The sequence below is a fragment of the Crotalus tigris genome, unplaced genomic scaffold, assembly GCF_016545835.1.
Source record: "Crotalus tigris isolate CLP2741 ecotype Arizona unplaced genomic scaffold, ASM1654583v1 scf7180000019483.1746242, whole genome shotgun sequence".
In the NCBI taxonomy this organism is placed as follows: Eukaryota; Metazoa; Chordata; class Lepidosauria; order Squamata; family Viperidae; genus Crotalus; species Crotalus tigris.
This window is the reverse complement of record NW_024097562.1, coordinates 38,201-57,215: the sequence shown is the minus strand read 5'-3', so window position 1 is coordinate 57,215 and position 19,015 is coordinate 38,201. Positions and strand designations below refer to the sequence as shown.

Sequence of the window (19,015 nt, the reverse complement as noted above, 5' to 3'; positions counted from 1 at the left end):
AGAGACAAATAACTTTTGGAGACTCATTAAGGTAATGCAGCAGAACACACCACCACAAATGTTAGGATTTTTCCATAAAAATCTTCTAAAAACTAAACTCTTCTAAAAATTCTATAGCACAAAACTTGCTTTATATGCCAAGATCTCAGAGTCAGCTAGGGTTTATTTATAAAATTCTTACATCCCAAGTTTTATGTAAAATGATCGTTTGACAGTTACAAAATACAGTCATTTTTAATCTAATAAAATATAACATGATTGGCCAGTACATTTTAAAAAAAACTTCTCAACTTAAGAAGTCAAGCTTAAAAAAAATGTAACAGATAAAATCTGTCAGTTCTGAATTTTCTTATTTTTCCATCCTATTTCAATGTCAAATTAAACAGCCACTTAAACGCTTAAAAAAGCAAAATTTTCCTGAAAATTGGTAGATCTTCTAGATCTATCATTTGTCATTTTTATATATATTCTAAAGTAGTCACCAAAATTTTGGTGAATGTGTCTATTTTTACAGACAATTGTCCCTGTAATATATTAATAAGTCATCTTATTTACAGGACAATATGCATTTTTATGTGCACTTTCCACTAACTTCCTGTAGGATTTTATTTTATTCTTAATTCTCAGAGTTGCCTTGCAGCCCGGCCTTTTCTTGCACCTGCTCTCCTTATTCAATGCCCGACAATCAGGCAAGTGGAAGTTAGGTTAGGTCCTTATATCACAGTGGTGGCGAACCTATGGCACGGGTACCAGAGGTGGCACTCAGAGCCCTCTCTGTGGGCACGCACGCCGTCGCCCCAGTCCTAGGCCTTCAGCTGGGTTTTATAAAACCATTTCGCTTTAGGCTTCCGCCGCCGTGTGCAAAAAAAAAAGTTCAATCAATCAGTCAATTTCAACTTCTCGCGGGAAAAACAAGATCTTGCAAAGTTGCAATTGATTGATTGAACTTTTTAGTTCCACCCAGTCTGCCATTACCGCCCCAGCCATGCCCACTCAATGGGCCATACCCACTCAATGGGCCATACCTAGCCAATGAGCCACACCCACCCGGCACTCGATGATGCGTAAGTGGGTTTTGGGTTGCAGTTTGGGCACTCGGACTCTAAAAGGTTCGCCATCACTGCCCTAACCTTTGAGAAACAGTTCAGACTCAGGGCTTTTTTTGTCATAGAACGCCCAGAATGGAGTTCCGGCACCTTTTTTGGATGGAACCTTGTAGGGTAGGCAAGGCGGGTTGTATGACATATGTGAATTCTGGCACCTTTTTTTTTTTTTAATAAAAAAGCACTGTTCAGACTTATCTACCTCTGCAGATCCTCAAACAAAATCTCATTTTGTATCTGCTACGGTTTAGATTTATTATAGAGTGTGCTAGCTGATTAAAAAGTTAAAATATAAATAAATATTTAACTAAGGAGCAAGAGGCTCAGTGTTTCACACCGCTGTGAATATTCAAACTCATTAGCACAGCAGAACTAATATAGTTAATAACATGTTGCAATGATGTATACTAAAATGGATCCAATAACAAGAAAATATAATCCAGTACATTAAAAATAAAACTGCCCTTTTCCATTCAAATCAGAAGAAAGGTCATGTTATACGCATGTATTAAATGGAAGGGCTTATTTTAATATTGTATGAAATCTCAAAAGATGTATTGCTTTTGGACATATACAGTAGAAAGGTAATAAACTACTTAAGTGTAATCTTCAAAATGTTCACTTGTGGGCTTAGGAGAAAATAATAATTTGGCTTACAGAGTTTACCTCGAGACTTATATTATAGTAACCTGAAGTTGACGTTGCTTATTATGTCAGCTCTTTACAACTTTGAATAAATTTTTTTATCAGTTTTGCATTTTTGTATATTTGGGAAATAAATAAATCTGCCTTGGCCACTGGTCATCATGCTTATTTCAATATATTAAAGTGGGTCTGCAGGAATAGCTTTTGGCAGCAATATCTTAAGTAAAAATTCTCCATGGGCATTATGGATTCATTTATGAAGAGAAACAGCTGGTGGGTTGGGTTTTTTTGCAGAGGGGGGGGCTGGTCTTTCCTCTTTTTTAGAAAAGTATTATTTTCCTTGAATGTAAGGCACATCAAAGTTTCCTGTGCAAGTCTTGGTGTAGGCAGTAGTGCCCCGCTGCACCATTTCATTTTTTATCAATGAGCTTTGTGTAAGAGAACCTCCTCGGAAACTAAGTACCAATTTTCCATATCATAAATCAGTGGTTCTCAACCTGTGGGTCGGGTACCATTTCACGGGGGTTGCCAAACAATGCAGTCCGCCATTTTTTCCCCCTTTTCCTTAGCTGTGCTACTCCCTTTTATTCTATTGGCTTTTGAAAACCAATAGAATAGACTCTCTTGAATAGAGTCTAATTCTATTGGCTTTCAAAAGCCAATAGGAATTGTCCAGGCTGTCTCTGCCCTGCTGTGCCCGCCAAAAGCCCCATTCTGCAAATGGTGCTGCACCAGTTGAGTAGTCCTCGACTTACGAGCGGTTGAGTAGTCCTCGACTTATGACCGGTTGGGGGTCGCGGCATTAAAAAGGTTGAGAACCACTGATCTAGAGGCTGTGGGATCAAAGAATCAGAGCTTGATTTTTTTTAATAGCTCTGATTTAATTCCTTAATCTACCCTTGATCATTGACTTTGTGATGGAATGGAGAAGAGGAATTCATCTCCCTACTTCTGAGAAAACTATCAATCACCAGGATCATTGCCAATGAAGCAAAGAAAGAACAAAATCAGGTTAATGCGAATAGCAAGATGTGCCATTGATTCTGACATGATCATTGATCAAACAACACTTCCAACAGTGAATGCAATATACTCTTTTTTCATGCTACAGTACTCAATCTGGTGGCAATTTGCTGGTAAATTAATAATCAAGTACATGTTTGTTTTCAGCTGTGAAATTCCTTTCAACTCATAAAGAATTTGTGCAAAGCTAGATTCCTTGTGCGCTAGAAACCCTGGTGTTCAATGCTTTGTTTCCCTCATTTTTACTAACCAATTATAGAGTACCTGGCAGTTAGGTGGCAGGCTCAAATTGCTCATTTTTTGGCATAGTGCTTCCAGCCACCACTTGCTTATTCACATGTTGCATTGATCATTATTAATCAGAACAGAAATTCTGGACGCCTTCATAGTGAAGCCTCATTTGGAAAGTTTTAGCTATCGGTATTTGATATTTTGTGGACCGTGGCTTACAAATCATCAAAAAGAAAGAAAGAGTCCAGTGACTCAGCTTTTTAAAGAACACTAGTCAGAATGTAACACTGGTGCATTTAAACATCTGTCCTCCGATAGCTTTTTTGCTAATACCAAGTGAATAGGATGAGCCACAGATGTGTTCTAGTTTCTGCAACTTTTTATAATTTGGCTTCACTGTGCACACAAATAGCACAAATACAGACCATGTGCCAACCAAGGCTTTGACCCCCCCCACACTCTCCCAGCAGTGCCTCTCAGATGTGTCAACGATCAGCTGACGAGACATCCTTAGCTGTCACAGCTCTGCTTTCTAAAATATACTGGCAATCAGAAGATAGGCTTAAAATGCAGAAGGATCTTGATAGACTTGAACATTGGGCGCTATCTAACAAAATGAAATTTAATGGTGAAAAAAGCAAGGTTCTACATTTAGTAGTTGTGAGAGAGATCTTGGATGCCTAGTGGACAATCACTTAAATATGACCCAGAGTGTGCTGCAGCTGCCAAAAAAGCCAACATAGTTCTAGGCTCCGTTAACAAAGGAATAGAATCAAGATCACATGAAGTGCTAATACCACTTTATAATAGGTTGGTAAGGCCCCACTTAGAATACTCCATCCAGTTTTGGTCACCACGATGTAAAAAAGATGTTGAGACTCTAGAAAGAGTACAGAGAAGAGCAACAAAGGTGATTAGAGGACTGGAGGTTAAAACATACAAAGAATGGTTGCTCGAACTGAGTATGTCTAGTTTAATGAAAGAAGGACTAAGGGTGATAAGATAGCAGTGAATGCTCCAACCCTGGAAGTTTTTAAGAAGAGATTGGACAACCATTTGTCTGAAATGGTATAGGGTTTCCTGCCTGAGCAGAGGGGTTGGACTAGATGACCTCCGAGGTCCCTTCCAACCCTGTTATTCTGTTCTGTTCTGTTCTACTCTACTCTATTCACTGAATGCAGTGAGGTAAGAAGGAGGCAAGGAATATCTGGTTGGTGAACATGGGGAGTTTAATTAGTTCTACTAGCAAACTCCCCAGTAGACTTTCATAGATTACATTTGAAGAGTCACTGAATTAGAATAATTCATTCCAAAGATTAGGGATATACATCTCCTGTTACAGTTCACTGCATGAATTCACTGCACAGATACAGCTAATAGAACTTTGCCAGTGGAGCTTCATAGAAGAGATTAAGGTTGAATCCCTGGCCAATTTGCCCTGTAAGCCAGGAGTCTTCAACTCCCAGAACTGTGGATACTGGCTGAAGAATTCTGGGAGTTGAAGTCCATAAGTCATAAAAGGGTCAAGTTTGAAGACCTCTGCTCTAAGCCAACAATTGGTCCTTAATTAATGTGATTAATTGATTAATGTGAGAACATGAGAAATGAGCAAGAAGAAATAGAAGTGTGTCTGATTTGGTGCCTTAAAAACCAAAACTGAAGATGAACTGGCAGGAGTCTTATCTACATCAGGGGTCTTCAGACTTGGCCCTTTTATGACTTATGGACTTCAACTCCCAGAATTCCTCAGCCAGCCACGCTGGCTGAGGAATTCTGGGAGTTGAAGTCCACAAGTCATAAAAGGGCCAAGTGTGAAGACCCCTGGTGTACATGATGGTGGCCTGTTGTTGGAGACCTACATCTGCAGTATAAGCAAACATTAGAAGTGCTTGAAGAAACAGCCAATAATAGATTGAAAATGAGTTATCACACTTCAGCTGATGAGAAAGGATGAAGACTCATCAGATGATAGAAAGGAAGCCCTGCAACAGGATATGGCAGAGGAAACAGCGCATCAAAAGAGGAAAAAAATAAAGTAGCAAGATAATGATTTATGGGAAAAAAATTAAGCAAGATAATGATTTAAGTCCTGCAGAAAACAGAAATGTTGCTAAATGGAGCCTCTTAGACCACATGAGAAATAAAAATAGAATACTGGCTTTCATCAAGAAAGTTCTTGTCTACACTCTAGTGCTCAGAGAATGGAAAAATAAATAAAATGATCTTGAAGTTCTAGTACTGGGAAGTAAAATTATTTTAAAAGATATGAAAGAGTCTTGGTGGGATGACTCTCGTGATCTGAATATAGCAAAAGAAGGATGTCAGTTTTTGAAAATAAACAGAAACAATATGAGGAAGGAGACTGTGAACAGTTATCTACAACTGCTCAGAAATCGAAAATAAATTGATTTGGCAGTATTGTACAGCAGAGTCCCCCAATGTTTGTTCCAGCTTTGGGGACCGGCGGGGGAAGGAGGGGATGGTTCTACGTGAGCGGCCGGCAAGTGTGCATGCAGTTCCACTTTGTCAAGCAGGGTGCATGCGCACCTGCTGCTCACTTAAATGGAGCGCACACGTGCGTGCTCACCCACTGCTTGTGCAATGATTATGTGCATGCACGTGCGCGTGCTCACGGGCCATTTTTGGGGCCCAGTTGCAAACCCCTCGTGGCCCACTAGTGGGCCGCGTCCCACAGGTTAGGGACCCTTGTTGTAGAAAGTATCTGAGTTAAAATAAGGGAGGACTGAATAAAAAAACTGGGGGGGAATTATAAGTGAGATGCCACGAGGATCAATCCTACTAAAGAAAAGTTAATAAAAGACTGATTCCCTAGGAGAGAGAAGTCAAGTGCACAATTGTAGGATAGAGCTTACTTGGTGAAAAAAGAATTCAGAATAGTGACTGATTACAAACTGAATGAGTAGCAACAGTAACATGATTGCAAAGAAGGCAAATGCAATTTTAGACTTCATTGAGCCTCGAGTGTTGTGTACAGTTCAGAATAACAGAATTGAAAGGAATCTTGGAGGTCTTCTAGTCCTACAGAGAAGAGCAACAAAGATGATCGGGACTGGAGGCTAAAGCATATAAGGAACGGCTGCTGGAATTGGATATGTCTAGTTTAATGAAGAGAAGGACGAGGGGGGACATGATAGCAGTGTTCCAATATCTCAGGGGCTGCCCCAAAGAAGAGGGAGTCAAGCTATTCTCCAAAGCACCTGAAGGCAGGACAAGAAGCAACGGATGGAAACTGATCAAGGAGAGAAGCAACCTAGAACTAAGGAGAAACTTCCTGACAGTTAGAACAATTAACCAGTGGAACAACCTGCCTCCAGAAGCGGTGAATGCTCCAACACTGGAAGTTTTTAAGAAGAGACTGGACAGCCATTTGTCCGAAATGGTGTAGGGTTTCCTGCCTGAGCAGGGGGTTGGACTAGATGACCTCCAAGGTCCCTTCCAACTTTTTTATTATTATTATTATTATGGAACACCCACAGTTTCTGAAGATAAACCATCCTTTACTCTTTCAGACAAATGGTTGTCCAATCTCTTCTTAAAAACCTCCAGTGTTGGAGTACCCACAACTTCGGGAAACAGATCATCCCACTGATTAAGTGTTCTCGATGTCTCATAGTTTAAATCTAATCACTTGCACAGAACTATTTTGGGTCAAATTCAGGCCTGTTCTTCATTTTTGACTTGGGAGTATCTCTCTAAAGAGAAAGCTTAAAGAAAACAACACCTCCCAGTCAAAACAGTAGTTTAAATCAGGGATATTGGTCAACAACCTCAGGTCATTTTTTAAGAAATTTCACATTGGACTTGAATATTTTTGGAAAACCAAAACAGCCTGCAGATAATAATATTTCAAAATGGTTCATTTTAAAGTTAGGATTTAGAGTTATTTTTCTTCATATGCAAGATATGTATCTCCCCCCCCATTTCAAGATTCTATGCTGTACGTGGCTTATGAAATTTAAAAAAAACATATATGTATTCCATAAGTTTTGGGTTTTCCCTACTTGGACCCTGCCACGATACAAATATGCCCTGGCAACTTTTTTCTGCTGTATACTATAATTGTGTTTTCAACTTGTTCCGAGTTCATTAAAACAGTTTTCCCCCAAAGCCAAAAGCATTCAGTGGCAGCTAGAAGGTGTGTAATATCTGTTATGCTTCATCTCCTATTCTGCCCAAGGCAAAATCGGGTGTCGAATAGCAGGTAGGCTCATAGGAGTCCTTATTGGCTGTTTCAAGTTGCTATGGGCAAGCCTGTTCCCTATCTGCTATCATTCTGATATTGACTTCCTAAAAGTTTGAACTCCTAGCAGGGCTCTGTTGAGGAGGCAGGTTGTTCCACCTATTTGCTTCCAGTTGACATTATCCTCAGTAAAATATAAACATTCAGTAGCATTCTATTATTTGAGAAAAATATCCCCGTTTTCCTAATTTTCAAACTATACGTGGGATAAACTTTTTAATTTACTAAATATATATTTGCTGTTTGTAACACATTCCCCATCGTATTCTCTTGACAAAATTCTATCAGCCTGTGCCCTGCTTCATTTTGTACTCCAAGGCCAAACTTGTCTCTTATTCCATTTATCTTTTGGCTTCCTACTTTAGCATTCCAATCCCCCATGATGATAAGGACATCATTTTTTGGTGTTAATTCTATAAGGGGCTGTAGGGCTTCATAGAACCGGTCAATTTCATCCTCTTCAGCACCAGTGGTTGGGGCATAGATTTGGACTACTGTGATATTGAATGGTTTGCCTTGGATTCGAACTGAGATCATTCTGTCATTTTGGGGATTGTATCCCAGTATTGCTTTTCCTACTCTTTTATTGACTATGAAGGCTACTCCATTTCTTCTGAGGGATTCCTGCCCGCAGTAGTATACCTGATGGTCATCTGAGTTAAATTCACCCATTCCTGTCCATTTTAGTTCACTGATTCCTAAGATGTCAATGTTCAGTCTTGTCATCACAAAAGTACGTATAGTCAAGGCCATGGATTTCCCATTTGCAATGTATGGATGTGAAAGCTGGACCATAAGAAAGGCTGAGCGACAAAGAATTGAGGCCTTTGAACTATGGTGCTGGAGAAGACTCCTGCAAGTCCCTTGGACTGCAAGACGATCAAACCGGTCAGTCCTAGAAGAGATCAACCCCGACTGCTCTTTAGAAGGCCAGATCCTGAAGTTGAAACTCAAGTACTCTGGCCACCTAATGAGAAGGAAGGACTCACTGGAGAAGGGCCTAATGCTGGGAAAGATTGAGGGCAATAGAAGAAGGGGACAATAGAGAATGAGATGGCTGGATGGAGTCACTGAAGCAGTAGGCGTGAGCTTAAATGGACTCCAGAAGATGGTATAGGACAGGAAGGTCTGGAGGAACATTGTCCATGGGGTCGCGATGGGTCGGACATGACTTCGCAACTAACAACAACAACAACAACATATTCCCCAGTTGGCAAAATCTTTTTTTTCCAATATTATGGAATATGTTTAATTAATTCAAAGACATCAAGTTTATAATAAATAGCAGTTTATTTACTGGTTGAATAAAAATGCATTCAACTGGGATTATAAAAAAGGTACCTTGCCAATAACTATATTTATGTTTGTATTTTTATTAAATTGCTATTTTGGAAAAAGAAAAAAAAAAGATTGGAAATTATGAATGATAACTTTCCAGATGGAAATAATTAGTCAGTGGTTATCGTGTCCTGGAAGTATCATCAATTATGGAAACAGATTTACAATTTAGTATGGATTATAACAGAATTATAATCAACAGAGAACAAATTGTGGGCTGCGGTGGAGAGTTCTGCAATAACAACAACAACAAATTTAACAAATAAAATAGAATAAAACCAGAGCATAACTTATATTTGCATAATTTTGAAAGAGAAATAATCATCCAAATGTGCATTACTTGCCATTTAATTAACCAGTGGAATTTCTAAATGAAATGAATTTTCATTTCAAAGGAAAAGAGAAACAAAGCCATGATAAATATTATAATGTAAGCAATAGTCTTACCAAATGAATATGTGCAAAGACTCTCATAGCTGTGATTGCCACCTGCTCTTTGAGCAGGAGCTGTGAGTCCAGGAGGACCCCCAAATTATGTACTGGGGCTGTTTGGGGCAGTTCCATCACATATAGAAGCAAAAATGGAAAATCCTTGTCTCTGGGGGGGGAGGGGCGGTCCATATACTCATAGCTATTCTGCCTTGCAAGGTTTGAGTTGGAGTCCGTTTTGACTCATCCAGTCCCCAACAGACTTCCTGAGAGTGGGATACCATGTTTCCCCAAAAGTAAGACCTACCCTAGGTTGATTTTGGGGGGTAGGCCAGTGGTGGCGAACCTATGGCACACATGCCAGAGGCGCACTCAGAGCCCTCTCTGTGGGCATTCACGCTGCCACTGCCAGCAGCTTGCGCAGGTCCATTAGGCCGCTGCCGCCACCTAGAGTGGCAGCCCCACCCAGCACAAAGGAGGCGATGCAGCCAGCTAGCAAGCTTGAGTAGAGGTGGTAGAGCACGCCCACACCCAGCAAGTCAAAGGCCACCCCGAGCAGGGAAAGCCGGATCCCCCTCGGCGCCATGCCCCCCCAGTCCCAGCTAGGATTGCGTGCCTCCCCCCATCTATGCTGGGCCTCCTGCCCACCACCCCACCTGCCAGAAATCCCCTGGATCTCCCCCAACCTTGCCTGGCACCCACAGGTGTCCCCCCATGAGCAACATCAAGGTGGCCACGCCCACCCCAGCCACGCCCAGTCTGCCATGACAACTGCAGCCATGCCCACCCAGTGGGCCATGCCCCCATGCCCCCCTCCCAAGGGCACAACAATGCTGATGTGGCCCTGCGACTTTGTGATAAATAAGTGGGTTTTGGGTTGTGGTTTGAGTACTCGGTCTCTAAAAGGTTCGCCATCACTGGGGTAGGCCTAATATAAGCCCTACCCGAAAAATAAGCCCTAGTTTTGGGGTGAGACGCATGCCTAAAAATCAAGCTAAGGCAGGGGTGGGGTGAAGCTTACCATTGCAGCCAGGCCTCCCATGGATCCACTCTTTCCTCACCAGAAGGAGCAACTTCGTTTTGCAGCTGAGAATGGAGCTCGGCCTGCATTTCTGGAATGCCTCTGACTGCAAAATGCAGGCTGGAAACTCCATTCTCAGCTGCAGAATGAAGCTGCTCCTTCGGCCGCAGAAGTGGGCCAGCTGGGTGGAGCTGTCAGTGCTGGGGGTGAGTGGAAAAGACCCCCCCCCCAAAATAAGACCTGGTGCCTCTTTTGAAGGCAAAAAATAAATAAATAAGACGGGGTCTTATTTTTGGGGAAACACAGTAGCTCATAAGTGAATGGTCTGTCTGTGGCAGGGGAGAAATCAAAATCTCCTCCAATTCCAGAACAGTCTGCCATTGCTCTGACAGAAAAAATAGATTGGGTGTATTACTGCTACTATGACTTGAGCCCTGGATGACTTGGGCCAGGCCCATAGCTGCTATGGTGGCCATAAACTCCTTAAGCTGCCTGTGATCTCACACGTAGGGACAGCAGGTGGAACTCCCCAAACACCGTAAGTCCAGCCCAACCACAGAGTCAAGTAGGCAGGACAAGAAGCAGATGGAAACTGATCAAGGAGAGAAGCAACCTAGAACTAAGAAGAAACTTCCTGACAGTTAGAACAATTAACCAGTGGAACAACCTGCCTCCAGAAGCGGTGAATGCTCCAACACTGGAAGTCTTTAAGAAGAGACTAGACAGCCATTTGTCCGAAATGGTATAGGGTTTCCTGCCTGAGCAGGGGGTTGGACTAGATCAGGGCTTTTCAACCAGTGGTATGGGTACCACCTGTGGTACATTGGCACATGGCAGGTGGTACGCGACCATCCTAGAAAAGTAGCAGGGGAGGGGAATGAGCTGAACAGGTGGCAGCACCGCACAAACCTGAGCGAGAGATGGCTGGAGCTGCAGGGCTGTCAGGGCTCAGCGGAAGCGCCAGGATCAGCGCTTCTTTGGGGCTGTCAGGGCTCAGTGGAAGTGCCAGAATCAGCACCAGGCTCCAACTGGGCCAAGAAGCACTAATCAGCTGGAATGTTGCAGCACTCCAGGGTCTTGTGATTTACATTCAGATGCTTGGCAACTGATTCATATTTATGACGGTCATAGTATTCCAGGGTCATGTGAAGTGATCAAAACCTGCTGCAACCACCCAGCAGACGGGGGGAATAAAAACCAAACACCCCCCACCCCCCAATCCTCACAGAAATGCTCACAACAACGAAAACCTCGGACAGGAGGAAGAGCGCCACTGGGTGGGCAGGCAGTTGTCTTGCTTGGCTATGGCTTGGGGGGCACTTTTTTCAGTGCCATTGTAACTTCGAACAGTCACTAAGCGAACTGTTGTAAGTCAAGGACTACCTGTACTTTATCACTTTTTTCCTTTTTTGGGGGGGTCATCAAGTTTTTGACACTTTGCTAGGTGACTGGTTGGACTCGGATGTTGCCATATCCTAAAAGTGGTACAATCGGTGAAAAGGTTGAAAAGCCCTGGACTAGATGACCTCCAAGGTCCCTTCCAACTTTATTATTATTATTATTGATCATTGCACAGTCAGCCAGATGTTCAGACTGGATTTGGCATTTTGTCTACCTATCGAGTCCTTACCCAGGACCTGGGATAGGCAGATGTGGATGTTTGATGGTATTACAGATATCGTCGCAGGATGGACGCAGTTCCTAATAAGGCTGCCTTTTGCAATTGACTAATAGCGAATTTGTCAATGCCAATGGTGTTCAAGTGGTGCTCCAGTTGTTTTGGGATTGCACCCAAGGAGCCTATGACTATTGGTACTACCCTTGCTTGCTTTTGCCACAGTCTTTCTATTTCTCTTTGTAGGTCTTTGTATTTTGTTATCTTTTCCAGTTCTTTCTCTTCTATTCTGCTATCTCCAGGCACTGCCACGTCCACTATCCAGACTTTTTTGTCTTTCTTATCGACAATTGTTAAGTCTGGGGTGTTATGTTGTTGTTGTTATTGTTATTATTATTGTTATTATTATTATTAAGCTATGTAGTAGGGAGGCTGGTACAATAGCAACAGCCCTAAATGACCTCTCCTAATGCCCAGCTTAAGAAATAGCGTCTCATATCTGGCAATCTTGGATCCAAAGCCCCTGGATGCCACCCAAGTATTCTGCCACCCCCTGCCTCCCCTTTCCTGGGGTCCTGGCATTTAGGTATACAATTCCATCCCAAATCTCATCCCATCCTCCATTTTTGCATTTGGATTGAAGTTTTTTTTCCCCTCCCTATGCACCCGATGCACTTATCACCAGCATAAGCAAAGAAATCCATCCCAAATTTCATCCTGCCCTGAAGTACACAAATTATTGGTTGGTTGGTTGGTACGTATGTATGTATACAGTGGTGGGGTTCAGCCAGTTTGCACCACTTTGGCAGAACCGGTAGCTAATTTTTTGTAGCCCAGGCTCAGAATGGACTTCCAGAAGCAGCATCCACACAGAGAACCGGTTCTTCCCATATCTGAATCCCACCACTATATGTATGTATGTATGCATGATGTTTGTTTCACAATGCTTTGCTGTAATCCCAATGGACTCCAGGAGATTTCTCTTTATATATCATTCACACAAACACACACACAACATATTTCTACCTCTTGTTTCTAAAATAAATTAGTAATTGTACATCTTATGCCAATGTGCATCTCTTAGGTATTTGTGTGTTGATGTTCTTTTAAGATATTTTTTACTAACGTCTCAGAAATGGATATAAAAGCACCAGAGAATATAAATCCATTTTACAATATAGAAAAGAAGCCAAAATGTTTTTTTTAATAGTTATTCTGACTCGTATAGCTCTAGGTAACACTAACTAGAGAGCATGTATCTGTATGTTAAAATATCTGGCATTTATTGAGTTAAAGGGTGTTTCCTTAAGAGATGGATTATGGGAAATGCAGTTTTAGCTAGTCAGTCATCTCATGTTAATGGGTCAGTGGAGGGAGTTTCTAAAAGGCATTGGGAGACCTCCTGGACACAAGCCAGATTGGAATGTCTTTGTCTGAAAGAAGCATGGGCCGTCAGATGTCACCCAATGACCCTGTTCTGCTATAAAGATGGTATGGAAGAGAGCATCATTCTTTTACCTATGGGAATGGACAAGAGATGTATTTTTCAGAAGTAACAACCACAGCATAAATACAAGTACTCTGATTAAAATATGTTTTTTGTTATGAAATCATTTCCATTGAGTTTATCTATCTGACTTGATTTAAAAGAAGGCGTTTTTAACTCAAGGTCAGCATAATAGTTATAGTCATATATTTTCACAAATAAGTATTTTCTTATCAGGACAAAATCTTGGCTTGCAATGCATATAAAATATATTTACCAGCCATTACTACTTTTGATGCCTGCTTGCTCAGCATGCCATTTAAGGTGCTGTTTAATAAGTTTGCTCTTGTATCTGTTCCATGTTTGCTGTATATTGTAACTCTGCTGGATCATACTCTCTGTGGGGTAACTGCTGAACATCTGCAATGCCATCTGCCTGGATTTAGCCGTTGCTTCTTCCAGAAATAGTCGCTTGGGAATAAATATGCACTCTGCACCTTCACTGATCTGTGGAAACAGGAAAATAATAATAACAATATCTTTTTCTAAGCAAGATAAATAATCCATATTTTAAGTCTACACTCTATTGTGTTATGTGTAAAATAAATCTGAGATCTCAAAAAAAGTTATCAAGGTAATTAAAAGTATTAATTGGTAGAAATATAGGCTTGCCAAAACAACACTTATTTAAATTTAGCCTATCATAGAAGAGTTTTTTAAGTTTATTCTTCTTAACTGAAGAGTAAGCTTATCCAAATATGAGAAGTTTTTATCAAGAAGATGATTTGTCTAAAGAACAATATAGTCCAATTTTCATATAAAATGAAGAGACCATCAGAGGAAATATTACTGTCCAATAAATGGCTATCAGACATGCATTCTTCATGTCTGTTATTTCTAACTCACAATTAAAATTAAAACTTATTTAGGGCTGATATTAATTAGGGAATAACACCACCCAAAGTTTTCTTTTAATCAGGAAGACAAACAACCAACAAACCACATTCAATACCTGGTTTCAAAGTAGGAAAATATACAGATATGTTTAACAGCAAGAATTCCAATTTAACTGATTCGTACATTATGTGTTTCTGAAGACACATTTTAGATGGCAAATATATTGTGAACATATATGAAAGTACTGTGCCAGTTATTCTAAATATTTATTGTTTTCTATTTACAAGTTTTGTTATTTTTCAATGAATTGTAGCAATGGCTAGAATTTGAAGCACAAGTTCTCCACAAAAAAAAGTTTTATTTGGAATGAAGATAAGTATGCCCTCCACTGAAGCTCTCGTCTTGTATTCCTTGTTTGAATTTACTATTCAAAATAAAGACAGAACACAACAATTCTGTAGCATTTAAGCTTAAAGCCCCAGAATCATATCATTCCCTACATAATTTCTTAAGTTATATTTCTTGCTCATTAATTCCATAAATTCATTAGGCTCTGGGGAACCAGCTGTATGTAGGAATTTTAAATGGCGTCTTAATGTTATTTAAATAAAGTCAAATGAAGAAACAAGAAAAAAAGATACCTACTCACAACAAGTACATTGTTTTGGTAGTCAGTATAGATACCATAAAAAGAATGTAATTCAAAAATAATTATATTGTTATACTCTAGCAAAAGGTATGCTGGCATAAAAAGCCCAAATCATTACTTCTATATTTATATATTACCAAGGACAACAACTAGGTGTTTTTCCTCAGAAAACATATTTGGTAAGAAAAACCTTTTCCTCAGTGGAACTGGCTGCTTCCATAGTAATAATTCCCATGACTGTTACATCGTGTTCACTTTTAAGTTAGCAAGTGGAGAAGAAAAACTAGCACTGCTCTGTTATCCTGTAATCTATTTTTACTGTAAAATGTTCATTTTACAAATGCAAGCAGAGTAGCCTCATTGCAGATGCATATAGTGTAGTCTGATTTCCAAATCTCTTTGTATCAGAAATAGTACAAATAGAATAAAAGAATAACAGAGTTGGAAAGGACCTTCAAAGTCTTCTAGTCCAACCCCCTGCTCAAGCAGGAAATCCTATACTATTTCAGACAAATGGTTGTCCAATCTCTTCTTTAAAACCTCCAGTGTTCAAGCACCCATAACTTCTGGAAGCAGGACATCCCACTGATTAATTGTTCTGTCAGGAAATTTCTCCTTAGTTCTAGGTTGCTTTTCTCCTTGATTAGTTTCCATCCGTTGCTTCTTGTCCTGCCTTCAGGTGCTTTGGAGAATAGCTTAACCCCTTCTTTGCAGCAGCCCCTTAGATATTGGAAGACTGATATTATGTCACCCCTAGTTCTTCATACCCAATTCCAGCAACCATTCTTCATATGTTTTAGCCTCCAGTCCCCTAATCATAGTTGTTCTTCTCTGCACTCTTTCTAGAGTCTCAGCATCTTTTTTTGTATGCTGTCAGCCAAAACTGGATGCAATATTTCAAATGTGACCTTAGCAAGGCATTATAAAGAGGTACTACCACTTCACATGATCTTGATTCTATTCCTCTGTTAACTCAGCCTAGAACTGGGTTGGTTTTTTTGGCAACTGCAAAGCTACAAAAGATAGGGAATGTTTTAGATAGCTGAAGGAACCAAGCAAGAGAGCATTGCCATTAAATCAGTGTTTCTCAACCTTGACAATTTTAAAGCATGTGGACTTCAACTCCCAGAATTCCACAGCCAGCGTTGCTAGCTGTGGAATTCTGGGAGTTGAAGTCCACATGTCTTAAAATTGTCAAGGTTGAGAAACACTGCATTAAATAGTCTCTTACTGTTTTTCTTTTTATACAGATCACTCCACATCCACTCCGCTCTCCTGAGGCCAACTGAAGAAGATAATCACCATTAGGCAGTACCACATGTAGCTGCAATGGCACAAATGTCTTTGGTTAATTTAATTTATTATGAGCTTTATTGAGACGGCCTTGATACTCAACTCATTGGTAAAATGTTTCCCAACCTTTACCAAACGTTTGACAATTTTAAGGACAATTACAGTGCTAGATATTTTTATCATTTACTGAAAAAATTAAGATATATGTAAGTGGTCCTGGGCAACTATTAAAGACACCAGCCAAACACAGTACTGGAGGAGGGAAACTGAAATGAGGGGGAAAATATTTCATCTTTTTTCATGATATTCCACCTGTAGAAATAGAATTTATAGAAGAAGGAGAAGGAGAAGGAGAAGGAGAAGGAGAAGGAGAAGAAGAAGAAGAAGAAGAAGAAGAAGAAGAAGAAGAAGAAGAAGAAGAAGAAGAAGAAGAAGTAGTTGGAAGGGACCTTGGAGGTCATCTAGTCCAACCCCCTGCTCAGGCAGGAAACCCTATACTATTTCGGACAAATGACTGCCAGTCTCTTCTTAAAAGCTTCCAGTGTTGGAGCATTCACCACTTCTGGAGGCAGGTTGTCCCACTGATTAATTGTTCTAACGGTCAGGAAATTTCTCCTTAGTTCTAGGTTGCTTCTCTCCTTGATCAGTTTCCATTCATTGCTTCTTGTCCTGCCTTCAGGCACTTTGGAGAATAGCTTGACTCCTTCTTCTTTGTGGCAGCCCCTGAGATATTGGAACACTGCTATCATGTCCCCCCTCGTCCTTCTCTTCATTAAACTAGACATACCCAATTCCAGCAACCGTTCCTTATATGCTTTAGCCTCCAGTCCCCTAATCATCTTTGTTGCTCTTCTCTGTACTCTTTGTAGAGTCTCAACATCTTTTTTACATCGTGGTGACCAAAACTGGATGCAGTATTCCAAGTGTGGCCTTTCCAAGGCATTGTAAAGTGGTATTAATACTTCACGTGATCTTGATTCTATCCCTTTGTTAATGCAGCCCAGCACTGTGTTGGCTTTTTTGACAGCTGCAGCACACGGCTGGCTCATATTTAAGTGATTGTCCACTAGGACTCTGAGGTCCCTCTCACAGTTGCTACTATTGAGCAAGGTACCCCTAGGCCTATACTATACCTGTACATTTGGTTTTTCTTGCCTAAATGTAGAACCTTACTTTTTTCACCATTGAATTTCATTTGGTTAGATAGTGCCCAATGTTCAAGTCTGTCCAGATCCTCCTATATCTTAAGGCTGTCTTCTGGAGTGTTGGCTATTCCTGCCAGCTTGGTGTTGTCTGCAAATTTGATGAGTTCCCCATCTATCCCCTCGTCCAAATGATGTTGAAGAGATACTGGGCCCAGAACAGAGTCCAGAGCTTTTTTAACATCTATGGCGATTCTCAATCATCCAGGTCATGGTTGTCCCAAAGAAGCTTTTCCAAAAGGCAACTGGACTTTGTTTTTCTTTGAAGACATTTCACTTCTCATCCAAGAAGCTTCTTCAGTCCAGTTGCCTTTTGAAAAAGCACCTTTGCTTTTTTAAAGGTTCAGTTTATTGATATGCTCTCATTTTTCGCAAAGAAGATTGGTTTCTGAATCGACAATGAAGGCTGATCTTCAGTCTTAACATTATTTTTAAAGTAAGATAGACGTATTTTCTTTTATTCTAAAAGAATGACTTACCAAACTGAGTTGAAGAAGACAGGACTTGTCCATTAAATTGGCCAGTCCCTGTAATAATAATAAATGGTTTAAGAAAATGAATGAGTTAATGCTAACAATATTGCTTCCATTTTTTTTTTTAGAATTATTTATTTATTTTACTTTATTTATTTATTAAATCTACATGCTGCCCATCTCAGTGCAAAAGTGACTTTGGCCAGCGTTGTGCCAGCTGGCTCTGAATCTCATTCTTTCTACTTCAGAATACTATCCAGTTACCCAAAAAACCAGGAATCCTTTATTTTACTTTTTGGGGTTTAATAGGCAGGGCTTTTTTTTTTCTCTCATAGAACGCCCCAGAACAGACTTCAGGCACCTTTTTTGGGATGGAACCTTGTAGGGTAGACAAGGCCGGTTGTATGACGTGTGTGAGTTCCGGCACCTTTTTTTTTTTTTTTTTACAAAAAAAAGCACTGTTAATAGGTATTTTAAAAATAAGTTGCAGTGGAAAGATTTTTTTCATTCATTTAGTGTATGGCATCAGCCATGTAATCACTGATATACAAATTTAGTTTAAATAAAGCATCAAGAAATATAAATATATATGTGAGAGTCGGCAGTCAGCAGAAGTAGTCTGTAGTACTGCATTCTAACCACTGTGCCACCGCAGCTCTTTTAAAATACTACATCACTGGTTCTCAACCTGTGGGTCGGGACCCCATTTGGGGTCGAACGACCATTTCACGGGGGTCGCCAAACAACGCAGTCCGCCATTTTTTCCCCCCTTTTCCTTAGCTGTGCTACTCCCTTTTATTCTATTGGCTTTTGAAAGCCAATAGAATAGACTCTCTTGAATAGAGCCTAATTCTATTGGCTTTCAAAAGCCAATAGGAATTGTCCAGGCTGTCTCTGCCCTGCTGACCCCGCCAAAAGTCCCATTCTGCAAACGGTGCTGCACCAGTTGAGTAGTCCTCGACTTACGACTGGTTGAGTAGTCCTCGACTTACGACCGGTTGGGGGGTCGCGGCATTAAAAAGGTTGAGAACCACTGTACTACATGATCCACTCAGAAAGTTAAAATATATCCCAACCAACTAACTCCTCAAAGTCAGCTTTAGCACAGTTAAATAGGCTGCTCACCCTCAACTATCAAAGCCGGCATAAAAAACAGTCTCCCTTGCCTTTAGAAAAACCAAAAGAAAAGCAGCCAAGTCTTATTTCTAACCAGCTCCATTCAGTGTTTCTCAACCTTGACAATTTTAAGGCATGTGGACTTCAACTCCCAGAATTCCACAGCCAGCAACGCTGGCTGTGGAATTCTGGGAGTTGAAGTCCACATGCCTTAAAATTGTCAAGGTTGAGAT

The 19,015-nt window shown here is 40.6% G+C and overlaps 1 protein-coding gene across 1 annotated transcript in view; it reads right to left on the bottom strand.

Moving 5' to 3' along the window:
* LOC120316821 (cyclic nucleotide-binding domain-containing protein 2-like) overlaps positions 1–19,015 on the bottom strand; it is a 61,961-nt gene that overhangs the window by 5,962 nt on the left and 36,984 nt on the right. Inside the window, exons 12-13 of the mRNA XM_039362886.1 lie at positions 17,673–17,720; positions 13,430–13,659 (exon numbers count right to left, since the gene is read on the bottom strand). Coding sequence (XP_039218820.1) covers positions 13,430–13,659; positions 17,673–17,720 — 278 coding nt within the window. The remainder of the gene's footprint in view (positions 1–13,429; positions 13,660–17,672; positions 17,721–19,015) is intronic.